The 13,831-nt window shown below is 33.9% G+C and overlaps 1 protein-coding gene across 2 annotated transcripts in view; it reads right to left on the minus strand.

The window, feature by feature from the left end:
• The window catches only part of Nup37 (nuclear pore complex protein Nup37), an 88,224-nt gene that overhangs the window by 25,689 nt on the left and 48,704 nt on the right, over nt 1–13,831 (minus strand). For both annotated transcript variants that reach the window (XM_090406480.1, XM_090406481.1), the window contains one exon: nt 4,004–4,189. In XM_090406480.1, coding sequence (XP_090262606.1) covers nt 4,004–4,189 — 186 coding nt within the window. The remainder of the gene's footprint in view (nt 1–4,003; nt 4,190–13,831) is intronic.

Consider the following 13,831-nt stretch of genomic DNA (forward strand, 5'->3'; position numbering starts at 1 on the left):
CTGTACAACACCCCACCATATATTTCATTCTGTTAACTTTCACTTTACACCAAATAGACTCAAACTCATCGCTACATGGAACATTGTTACCATCATTGTTTTCTTGTATTTCTACCCTAATTGGACTTAAGTCATCTGATATCAGTAGCACTCCTCTTCCTCTCCTATCTCTTCTGTCATTCCTAAAAATAGTATATCCGTTTACACTCGATCCCACTTACCATATCTGATTCTGATAGCCAGGTTTCACTAATGCCAACAATCTTAGGCCACATCGTATTCAATAAAGCAACAAATTCAACCCCTTTGTTTCTAATGCTCCTAGCATTCGTATATAGACATAATAAATTACGACCTAGTCTATTCTTTCTATTCTTATAATTAGATATGCAATGTATGTGGTCTTGTTCTAGAATTTTCTCTTTTCCCTCCCCAGACATACTTAAAAGGTCTGAACCCAAAGCATATTTTTCCACTCCTTTGACACATACGTAACCATGTTCAAAGGCAATCATATCTTTATCATGTTTGTATACCATAGTTGAACTTTCACATATATTTTCCCCATTTCTCCCTTGATCTAGTTTCCCTGACTCTCTGCATTAAGTCTCATACCAAGAAGTAATTTCTCCAGGCTTCTGATGCCAAATGAATTCAAGTGCAGGCCATCATTCTTATACAAATCTTTTCTGCCATCAAACACACCCCACACACATCTAAAAACTCACATCCATATCATCTACATAGCCTGCACGTGAAATCATTTGCTATCATCACCCTCCTTCTTAACTCAGTACTATCATATCTGGGTAGTAATCCTACAATTTTTACTTTCACATTTCTTTCTCACTTCTTCAAACAGCCCTTTCATATCTTCTCCCATACTATGTTTGTCACCACTTAAATTATTTGTACCTACCAGCAACTACCATTTCTTTTACATTTCATTTTTCAATTACGTTTAATTATATTTGAAAATATTGAGGTGAAGGCAATGAAAACAATTGTTTAATGGCTGAGTTTATTTATTTGTTAATTATTATTATTATTATTCTTTTTTTTTTTTTTTAGGAACAAGCTTCTATATTGTTGGATAGATGTCAGATGAGTAGGACAATGAGTAAAGGTAATACAGGATAGGCGTTGTTTTCTGGAGCTCTTAAGATGGGGAGGGGGGAGGGGGGGGAAGAGAATCTGGGCCAAATGACCTATATCCAGTATCGAAGCTATTGGATACTTTCCTTATGTCCTAACATAAGAAGAGAGGAGGCAAGGGACCAGAAGGCTCAACTTCCATTTGAGCAGGAGGCAATTAGTGCATTTGGCCCTTATAAAGTCTGCTTTACAATTGTTGATTTTTTTTGCAACTGTTACAGCCTGTAGTGTAAGATGAAGAGGTTGGGCTTTTCATTAGATCATTATTGGAGTTTTAAGCTTGAGCCACTGAGTGAAAGCTGCACTTTTAGTTTGGGATATTTGTTGACAACTAATGCTTGGATATGGGTCAGGGATTTTGAGTGAAATAGGGAATAAAAGCAACCATCCCAACAAGAATAATTTCAGTTATTATATGCATTCTTTGTCAACTCCTTTCTGTGTGTTAACTCTTGCCAACTTTTCCGATATCTTCACTACCACTCTGAGATAGTGAGTAGTAGTGAAGTTAGATACATCAGTCTTTGTGCAATGGGATTATCATACATTCTTTTCACTCCTGTGAATTTTTTTCCTTGTGTTGAGACTCAAGTGATACATCCAGGTCAAAGGCAAAGCAAGTTCTGCTGAACATTCCTTCATTCATGCTAAAATCACATCAGCCACTACAGCCAATTTCTTATTTAGAGTATGCAACAACTCCAGTGCCTCCTCTTCATACATCTGAGCCACATCATTCAATGTAGATTATAACATCAAGCTCCACAGCACGTACTAGAGGTTGATAGTCCTTAGCAAAGCAAGCACTCATTAGCTTAACAATATCCTCTGCACATAATTCCCACAGTAGAGTTATATTCTTTCATGATAATTCTTTGTTTTACTTGAAGTTTAAAGATAGAATTCTCTTGTGCTATCCTTGACATGCAGAGCATGCTTCTATACAAATTCTGAATAAGTTTTCTACATGATGCTTATAATCTTCATAACTGATGTCATTCTTATATATATATATATATGGTATTCATTTCATGCACTTTTTTTTTTTGCAAATTCATTTCTCATCAATACTATTTATTCATCAAACTCTAGAGAAGCATTCTGATATTACACTAAAGTTTGTGTGTGTGTGTGTGTGTGTGTGTGTGTGTGTGTGTGTGTGTGTGTGTAATGCATAGGCATTACAAATCTCTTTTCTATTCAGCAACTGATACCACAGGATCAAGCCAATCATTCTTCTCAGATGGGGTCATAATTTTCTGCTTTGTAATTCAGCATATAACCTTTGCTGAGCCTTTCTTCCTTTCCCATCTTGTGTGTCCTTTCTGAAAATAATGCGCCTTTTGCTGAACTGCAGTTAGTATATCTGTCTACATAAGCCATGCCTCGTTAATTGCTACTATCTGAGGCCAATTTCTTTGTTCCTGATACTCCTAGCATTTTTCTATATTCCCCAATGAAGTCAGCTGTTTAGTTGACTTCAGTGGGTATCTACATAAAAGTGGAACATTACACAAAGATATCCTTGCACATACCTAATAAATCTGAACCTAGCAAGCATATAATCATCCTTTCATCATACTCACTCCAAACCTCCAAAAACTTGCAACCATCCTTTTACACAACATAGGCATTGAATTTTACAATCATTCTCCTTTATTTATTACTATCATATGTTCCAGAATTTTATTCAAATCAAATCATAGTCATTAATCAATATATCCTGACAACTTCATGTTTTAAAAAATACTAAGAATTTATCCTACCAAAGGTAAAATATAATCAAATTATCCAGACCATCTTCCATATTGGACTCAATGGTCTGTCATAGCCAAGTAACATCTCAAAATCTACTTATGATTTCTATAAACTGCATGTGTTCTTCTACATAGTGTGCTTTGCATGTTTGTGGGATGAGAAACCCAAGTTTTAGGGAGGAAAAAATCTTGCCAGCTCCAAGGATTCTTAGTTTGATTCAAATTTGTCTTTCCAACTAAAGAATATTGCCAATACTAAATGAACTATGGAGGCTTTCTTATCCAGAACATCATCCAAATAAAATCAGAATATAAGATGTAGCCCATTCCCTTTAAGTGAAGCTCCTAGTGTGTGTCCATAGAACAATGAATTTCATTTATTCATAAATAAGCTACAAACAATACAAAAACAAGTCAAACCCCCCCCCTTATTTCTTCTTCACTCTGATGGTATAGCTGAATTGCAAAAACTAGAATCCGCCTGTCAAAAATATCTCCCCATACCTATTAATCCCTCCTAATATATCCACAAAAGCATTCCATCACTTATTAATTAATTTTAAATACGTTTTCCTCTAATGATTCTCAACAAGAAATTGCAAAGCAGTAGATATGGCACAACTAAATGTAAATTCCAAAACATTAATATGATGTGTGACAAGTACCATTACAAAACACTCATCAAAATTAATCTCAAAGTTCATATTTAAATGCCATGCAATGTTTATAATTCTGACCTGATTATTTGTATTTTGATTGTTTTTATATATTTATTGTTGAATAATAACAATATCCTGATAAATAAGAGGATTATCTATTCTATTTATATGTATACATTTCTCTTTCACTCTTTATCTGTTAGACAACATACACACAAGCCTTGATTAACAATTCAAACTTTACATAAAAAGTAAAATACACTTTTCAATAGGACAAAACTATCACTATGCAACTCACTATATAGTTTCAAAACCACAGAAAAATATGAATATACTGAGAATATTTCTGACTGTAGGAAATGACCAAGTTTTTCCCGCAGCAAAATCCTATTAGTAAAAAGCTTTTTATACAAAATACAATTAAAAACTCACTTTGCCATTTTCATTGAGATGCCAACAAACACTCATTCCTGGGGATTCAAGGTAAAACACACAAACTTGTACACCATCTGTAGACCAAACACAACATGTAAGATCATCACTCACAGTAGCAACTAGGTCTCCAGAATTAGGTTCAAAATCAATATCATTAATATAATCTTTGTGTCCGTGGCAAATCTACAAATGAAATTCAAGAAATTAATAAGTATTATAATTCCTAACCATCTACAGCAAACATTTCAAAAAATTAATACTACAATTGACTCTCACTATAACAAACTGATAGGAACCATAAGAAAAGTTTGTTATACTTGACTGTTTCTATAGTAAATTTCTTTTAGCATAGAGTTGTACTGATGGGTCTTTGGCTGGGACTTTTTAGTGGTTTGTTATAGTGATATCTGCTACAGAAAGAGCTGATTGTAATAAATCATATAAAATGCATCCATTACAAATATAGTGTATATAATATGCACTTTCATTTATTACAAATATCCAGACCTGAAACCATTTAAAACTTAGTGAGAATATACACAATTTAACAATTACAAATTAAATATGCATAATACAACACCTCCATAAGTATACTGACACACTACGAGGATAAGTTGTAATGGCATGGTCAGTAGTGGACCCTGTGTACTGTTTAAAGGATAAACATGTAATAACACAATAATCAGGGGAGGTTCATACATAGGCACTGTAGAACTGCAACAACCCCAATTTTTCTCGATATATAAATATATTTATTAATTTATTTATATTTGCTTGTAAAACTTAATTTTATCATCAACAATCCTATACAATTCTCTTATATTGTATAAAAAATAATAAAAATCCATCTTGTAGCACTTAGGAGGGCGAAGGACACTAGCTGCACTGTGTTTACCACAGTGTCATATTGCTACGAGCACAAGCATATGCATATCAGTGAGATGAGAGCTATTAGCGCAATGCGGCACTGTGCATCGCGCAGTTCCACTGTTGTTTATATGCAGTTTGCGCCAGTAGTAGAGTGTTCGTAGTGCTTATCGTGTTTACTCCATCTCTTTAAATATTTGGACATTACAATTAAAGGATTTAATTGTAATGTCCGAAAATTGCAAATCCATTCCTTTAATTACAATTAAGGGAATGGATTTTATTTTTAAGTAATTTTGAATTATACTAAACTCTGTACTTTTATCGATAATAAACAATATTTTTTCATGAAACAAAACAAGAAGAATATATTTTGAGTTTTTAAGTAATTCTGAATTATACCGAACTGTATAATTTTATCGATAATAAACAATATTTTTTCATGTTTAATTTTTTTTTTTTTTTAATTTTTACCATAATTTTGATATTTTATCTAAACATGTATACACTGTATTTACAGTGTGTATGTATATTTCGAAAGTTGCAGCGCCCCCACGATTTCAAGCCACAAGCCACTACTGACAATAATTGCCCTTTTTGAGAAGATGACCTTGGTTGTTGATCTATAGATGTGAATCTTTCTACTTTCAGTACTGATTTCCATAATCTATAAAATTTCATCCTGACATCTTTGTTAGCATTATCAGGATGTTTCAGTATTCTGCACTCTCAAGAAATAGCATTTCCTATCTCTGCAATAGTACAGCAATCCCACAATTAATGCGCCTAATAAGTTCTTAAAAACAGGTGCATTAATCGAAAATGCACTAATAGAATATAATAACCTATGGGAAAAAGTATAATTCGTTCCTCAAATTCCTTTTCTGACCCTTATTTTTTTATACAAGAATTAGGGTATGTCTCAGAGCCTAGTTATAAAACATATTCAGAATATAAATTTCTTCTTCTTGTTCTTCTTAACAAAGAATTGAGCTAATGTAGATTGGCGGTCATTCTGTTTCTTTTTTTCATACAACTGATGGTATGGCCCTATGGCCTCTTCTACTACTGCAATTTTACTGCTTTTCTCTTCATCACGGTCAGCCGCTAAGCATTGCTGCTTAAAAACTTCGATTGCACGAAAAATATTTTCAAATTGTTTCTGTGAAATATCTTTAGGCTTGTCAGTGATTAAATTTTCTTCATATTCTTCACGATCTTCAGGCTGTGTATCTAAATTTAGCAGGTCGGAATCACCCAATTCCTCAGAATGAGATTTAATTAACTTGGATTCATTTGAAAAGCCTCTAAAACCATTTGCAGTAATTTCATTCGACTTTGCAAACAAGCTGAGATTTTCTTGATTTGGCCAGAAAAGTCTTGGAAGGCATTCACTTCCTAAAATAGCTGGTTTCATGGACATTAAATATTTATTGGTTACGATAGCCCCTTTTTTACACAATTTTATTCAAAATCTCTGGATAATTTGCAGCCATCTCGTTATCTGCACTTGCAGCTTGGCCTATGATTAGAACATTATGTAGGCTATTTCTCTTTTTGAAACACTCAAACCACTCAGCACTAGCATGGGATTCTTCTGGTTTTCCATCATTGATAGCCCTTTATTTCAAGGTTGCAAAGAGACAATGCTTTTGATTTAACAAGGTCAGTGCTTAGCAGGATCCGTTTTTGGTAACAATCTTCGATCTATGTAGAAAGAAGTCTCTCTAATTCAAGTATTATAATACTTTGATTTCTAGTGCATGCATGATGAACTCGATGCATCCTTACCTTTCCCTTTGCATTCAGCAACTTGGCTTAAAATTGCTCTTATAGTTGATTCACCCATTTTTGTGAAGTTGTTTTTCTTCCAATGAGATTACTTTTTGAATAATTTTCACACTTCCACTTTTTTGTTCACTAATTGTTTTACTCATGAAGAAAGGTTAGGAAAATACTGTAAAATAAAAAAAGGAAAACAATCGCAAACGAAGCACGAGATATGATCAGCAAAATACTATGTAATTAGCAGAAAACATAAATTTTGGCGGTAAATTTGGAACATAGTGTACATGAAAATAGTGTAGTACTGTATTCCATTAAAAAATAACTTTGTAAAATGTTTTAAATCGGTAACTAAATTATTTCATCCTGGCAAGTGATTTATTAAAATAGTTAGCCTTAAAAATTTATAGATAGAAAATTTTTAAAATGTATATAGGCGCACTAATCGAATTTGGTTATAGAAAAAAAATGACGCCCTAATCGGGGGCACATTAATTGAGGGATTGCTGTATAAGTGCTACACCAATTGATGACATTACCCTTTATAATTCCATGTAAGTTAAGGCCAATCCACAGGGATGATAATTGTCTGTTTCTTTTGAATAGACAAAAGTTGCAACCTCAAGAAACAGCATTTTAGATCAAATTTTTAATCTCTGTAGTAGTTTAGTACTATGGAATTTGATGAAATGGTCCTCAATCAATGTCTGAAAAGTACAATCTTAAAGGAGAACAATTTTCTATTTTTTGAATGGGTTTGTTCTTGTGTTATATTCAACCATGCTGAGTTTTTTTTACCAATAATATCAATGTAAAAATACCAAATCTGCATTTGAAGGGGGGGGTCCTATTTGTCTTTTGCTTGCTTTAACTATTATAATTTCTCCATGTTAGTCTGTGGATATTTCAGATATAAGGTAGTGATGAGTATCAACAGTGCTTTGTAAAGGAATTGGAGATAGTAAAGCAATTTACTTAAAGGGTAGTTGTGAACACAATATTTTTTTTTGTGATGACATGTTGGAGAATGCCATTTCTTAACAATTCCAAGTTGAGAAGGATGAATAACAAATACAGTGGGTTTGAATCCTGCTGTGGGCATGGATGCTTGTAACTGCCCTTAGGTATGAGATGAATTTCATCACCTGATGTGAGACCACAATTCCCGCTTATTGGATTGAAGTGGTATAAAAAGTTTCATGTTTGGTCTCCCAAGCAGAGTTTTCTGAACTATGTATAAAATCATTAAAAATACAGGAAAAAAATAAGCAAAATTATGTACAGTGAAATTGTAGTACATTATATTTCAGAGATTGACTTTCTCTTTCTGTTATATCAAAAGTATGTTATATATATGGTAAGAGGAGATGTAAAAAGAGATTGCTATTCTCTTTTATCTTCTGGTATTCACATGGAAAAGGCTAAAATTATTCTGGCTGTGCTGAATGGAAGTCTAATAAAGTAATTTAAATAATGAAACAAAATTAAGAAATGCATAACTATTCTATAGTTTTACAACAAACGTTTCTAGAAAATGTTGCTTAAAGGTCAAAAACAACTTGGAGAAGACGTCACATAACCTTTTAAGGAATGCTGAAAATCAACCATGGCTTCTGGAATTATTCCAGTGCCATCCAATGCCAACTTTCTTGAAGTGTGCCTTGTTAGGAAGTTACTGAACAAATAAGAATGGGCTGGGAATTTGGAATTCAACCACTCAAACTGTATTCCATATTAGCTTAAATCAAAAGACAATGAATGGCACAGCATTCATGTGGAGTAAAACATTTATCATTTATACCGATACATGGTACTAATGTACTATAGGTTGAACAACCAACTTCTTGTGTAATGGGCACAACATAAAAAAAAAAAGATGAAATGTTGTGTTGGGTGAGAAATTAAGCAATTAAACAACCCCCCACCCAATGTTTTCATCAAGGTCATATTATGTCATATCAAAAGTTACAGCAGTACACAAGGAAATATAAACAGTAATAAAGTAATAAATTAGTAAATACTATGTTATGTACAAAAAAATGAAAATAAAAATTAAGTAATAATCAAATGCGCTTGTATAATTAATTCTTTGTAAAAAAGTTCAAAAACAATGCAATTTGTCCGAATCTGATAAGATCTGCCTGAATGTATATGGCTCAGCCAGAAAAGTAAAATCATCCAACATGAGCAGTGGAAAAGTGGCAGGGGAGCAGACTGTGAGATCTATTATTCAGAAGGGAGAGGTCATGACTCTCAAGCATGCTCAATGATACGACCCCATCCATTTGCATTGGCATTACCCCACGGTGCCATACCCATTAAAGTCAGCCCTAAGAAGCATGGGCTCAGGCAGTTGCAATATGAGGTTATCAAGATCAATTTCATTTAACTCAGAACCTGGTGGTAAATAAATGGAAGATAATTGTAATAAAAAATCTCATGAATAGGATTTCTGGACCTGTTGGGAGTATGACAGCCCACTAGGATAGCTACTCCATCATGAGCAGGATCATCTCCAGTTCTGTTCTTATGAATAACAGAAAAATTCCTTAAGTTGGGGTACTCAATAGGTTTTAAATAAGTTTCCTTCAGACAGAAATGGAACGGCATGTGGTTCTTTAGCAGAAACTTGACATCCAATTTTCAAGAGATTGAGGACTTACCTCTATCAGATTTATATATATATTTATCAATTGTTTTTGTAAGTTGTCAAACTGTCAAAGCAGCTAGCTAACTCTCTTACCCCCTCACTGGACTTACGTCCTATATAAAAAAAAAACTCTACCCATTTTAAAACCTTGATTGAAAATCTAACTTTAATATAGATAAGGTAAGCTTTGACATCACCTCACTGTTTACCAATATTCTCTTAAATGACACCTTAACACTCTTAGAAAAGGAAAACGTTTTTCCTTATCATATCTTAGATCTATTTTCTTTTGACATCAATTCTGGTTATTTTTCTTGGAAGAACAAAATTTACAGATAGAGAAAACTGCCATGACCCCCCCCCGCCGCCGCCAATTTTTACATGGAAAATTTTGAAAAATGAGCCATAGACTCAGTCCCTCTCAAATCATCTGGCTAAGATATGCAGATGATGTGTTCTCTATTTGGCCTCATGGCCCAGACACATTAGACTCCTTCCTCAGTCAGCTCAACAGTCTACATCCAAGAATCCAGTTTATGATGGAAAAGAAAAATAACAATAGCTTACTCTGCCTAGACAACTTAGCAACATGCCTTCCTAATGGTAACCTTTTCTTCACTGTATTTTAATGTAAAGCACTGTATTTTAAACCCACTCAACAAAGGCAGATACATTCACAAAATCTCCCACTACCACCCCTCTTAATAATATGGTATTATTAAAACTAACCAATAGACCCCACAATCTTTGTTCCAGTGGAATCTCCCTTTGAACCGAACTCAACCACATATACAACACCTTCCTTTCCAATGGCTACAGCGATTACAGAATTAAAAAAATAATCAGTTCCTCCCCATTCCCCAGCCATCTCTTCAGAAAGATTTCAGAAATGCCATCACCATCCCCTACATTCATGGCACATAAAAAAAAATTACAACCTCTAATCAGTTCTATCAAAGATCAGCTCCCTCCTCTCTGTGCCTGAATATATAAAATAAGTGATATATAAAAGTACTCTGTTCCTGCAAGTTGGCTTACTTCGGACAGACAGGATCAGCAACCATCTGTTTAGAAGAACACAAATCATACATCTGCAATCACGACTATGGTCAATCTGGCCTTGCAGATCATGTTTTGGATACAACCCATTAAGCATTTCATGTTCAGAAATATTATAAAAATAACTAACACTTACAGAATTAGTGTTTGCATTTTGTAAATGGTCTGAATTAAATATCCTCAATTTTTTGTCATCTCCTGTTAAAGCAAAACTGAAAAAAAAATAAAAACAGCTCTTTAAATTAATCCATATTAATAAACTAAACTAATAACTATTTTCATTCCAAAAGGGATATTGGAATATTTTCAGTTTATTGGTTATGAAGGAGTGCACCAAGCAAAAGTGTACTACTCTTTTAAAGTCAATTTTCTCCAGAATCTACTGGAGAAAAACCACCATGCTCCACCATAGTAAATTCAAAAAAGAAAGACTGTTTTCAGAATCTGTGGGAGCACTCAGAAATCAACTAAATTTAAATTAATACATAATTTGCATAAAACTTCCCAAAATTTGGAAAACATTAATTATCAGAGGTCCCACTTTACATCCTAGGCCACCTACAAATGCCCATAGGGGTGACACACCACCTAGATAGGACTTTAGAGTCACCCACATGTTTCATTTAGAATTGTGTTGTATCTGAGTGTGTTACAAGAATTAATTTTAATTCTTGAAGATGTCTCAGTGACTGAGACGAAATATCGGAAGCATTAAAATTAGTTTTTAATTCTTTTCCTAGTGCTATAAATATTCCATGAAACCTCCTCCCAGTACTTAAGTCTCAACACACAGACCTTTGCTATTCTTCCACTAATAAAGCACAAACTAAGCAATCAACCAAAGCAGAGGAATTTTTCATGAAGGCACTAGAGAAGATAGCTCACAAAGAAACAAGAAAAGTTGGTCTTTGTTTGTGGCTAAACAGAAGAAGTGAATACCACACATGCAGAAACATTTTAGGAAGGACCAAATTTTTCTTTTTCATTTTGTCAACTGCCTTCTCTAATGCCTTGAAAAATTCCTCCGTTTCTTCCTTAGTAGAACCTTCTGTGGGACGATAGACCAAGCAAGTCTCATTGATCAGTTCCTCATTCTGATATTTGCCAACATTACTCTATTTGAGGTTGCTTGTCATTTATGAATATTATATTATGGATTACTTCTTTTCCCTGATTGTCATTGGCTGAATATAACATATTGCATTGTTGCTTATAAAGACCTCACCTGTTTTTGTCTTTGTAAAATTCAATGTGTGAATTTTTTCCAATTTTTTATTGCATCGATTTTTACAGATGTCACATCTAGAAAGCTTGTAAAAATAAACTTTATTATTGTAAATAGAATACTAAAAGCCTATGTATAAAGTCCAAAGGGACCTTGCCATCGGAATGTTATTTGAAGTTAGAGCTCTGATTGTAGTGTAAGAGAACTCTTGTTTACAAGTTCAGTCTAAGATGACCTTCAAGGTCAGTAGAGAAAGGGGTGGCATGAATCAAACATAATTCCGCAGTCTGGTAAAACGGATTAAAGATGTACGAAAGGGGAGAAAAGAGAAGTTGGCGGAAATGTTAGATCAAAAGAATCAAGAGAGTCACGAGGAAATATTCGGGGGTTTCAATCCTCAACCCAAGGTTTCAGAAAAACTGAATATAAGGCAAGGATCTTCAACCACGAGGCATCAACATTTTGGGCTAGAACACACGGAAGTCCGAAGGAGGAAAATGAGGAGAAGGAAGTCGATCTGCTGCAATGTCCAAGATCAACAATGACGGTCATCAGAAGTGATTAGCCACGGAGGAACCAAGAAGAGCCAGACCAGATATCTTGTCGCGTAGACGAATCTGTGTATGTGCCAACCACTGGAACCTTCACCCAGATGCCGGGAAATCACATCCTAAATCCCGCCAACTGATCTGAATGATGTGCCAGTGCTCCAAGATCCTCTAAGGAATGAAAATCCAAAAACTCGAGAAGGAGAAGAATCTGAAAACGGAAACAAACTGTAAAGAAGTAAACTAAAGATATGAAGAACTAATGTGAGTTACTTATGTTATTTTGTATGTGATATCAGAGAACTATCTTAGATGGACTGCTAAGTTTATAGTGCTAAGATATTTATGTTTGAGAGTAATTTGATAGAAATTTATGGTTGGAATATTTATGTATATAGACCAGAGCATAGGAAATTCCTAAGAAGTAATTGGGCCATAAGTTTAATTGTTAATTGTAAGAAATCCTAAAGTATTATGTTGCTTAATTGTAGAATTGCTATAGAAATTATGTTCTATGATAATTAGCTAAAAATAAGAGTTATAAATTCAGTTACAGTGATTCTTATAAGATTATTGCATATTCGCAGGAAACTGCCATAAGGATTTGTCATACTTAGCATAACTTAAACTAAAAATTAGAAAAAACAATTTTCCTACTCTGTATGTATTGTATATTCAAACTTAGTGTTTAATAAACATGTTTCTTATTTATATCCAAGGAGTGCTACCTGATCTTAATATGCAATGCACTGTTTCCAATATAAACTCAATCCTGTGAGAGGGGATATAAATGATAGATAAGATAGTGAACGCATAGAAAGCCACGACATGAAATTCTCATGTTGTACCATCATTTTGCTATTATGGTTTAAGCCAATAAGAACACAATTTGGTCAGCTAAATCTCAAATTACCAGCCCACCTTGTTCATTCAGTATCCAGGCAGATACCTAACAAGGTGCACTATGAGAAGGTTGGGACTGGACATTAAGTCAGACACCCTGGTTGGTTCTCTGCATTTCTTAAATGGCTTATGGGGTGCTTAAGGGTGAAACCCTTAAGCACCCCCCGCATTTTCATTCCATATGTACACCCTTTTAGTAATTATTCTCCCCCTCCAAACTAATAGCTCGTAATCATTCTCACCAAGTGGCAGCAGTGTTGATATCTCATTCACAACCACATTTTGTCTATTTTTACTACTAAAAATTTGATTGATATCTTAATTTGATAACCAATATCAATTTTAGTAAGCATTCTAAATAACAAATTGTGTTGACTAAATGGAGTTTAGTAATAATCCCAAATATCAAACAATCTGTCCATCAGTTAGTGTTGTTATATGTATATAGCTTGAGAGAAGAACAAAATGAGTTTAATGAATGTTAAGCATTTTGTGTAACATATCTAAAAGTGGGAGATGATTTGACAATGTGAAATTAAGAAGCACATTCCCATGGAAGGCCATCCAGTACTTCAAAATAATAGGATTATTCTGAAGTAGGAGACAAGCTAAATTCTTACTGAAAAAAAAATTCTCTATCAGCAAAAAAAAATCAGTATTATTTGTTGTCACCTCATATGATTTCTAGTCACAATGGAGAAGATTGTAACCTGCTCTGTAGCACTTGCTAAACACTGGAAGGTTTAGTATTTGCACTCTGATCTGATTTGTCTAATATAGTTTCTCAA

Source organism: Typopeltis vanoorti, chromosome 16, assembly GCF_054136105.1.
Source record: "Typopeltis vanoorti isolate ZY-2024b chromosome 16, IOZ_Tvanoo_1.0, whole genome shotgun sequence".
In the NCBI taxonomy this organism is placed as follows: domain Eukaryota; kingdom Metazoa; phylum Arthropoda; class Arachnida; order Uropygi; family Thelyphonidae; genus Typopeltis; species Typopeltis vanoorti.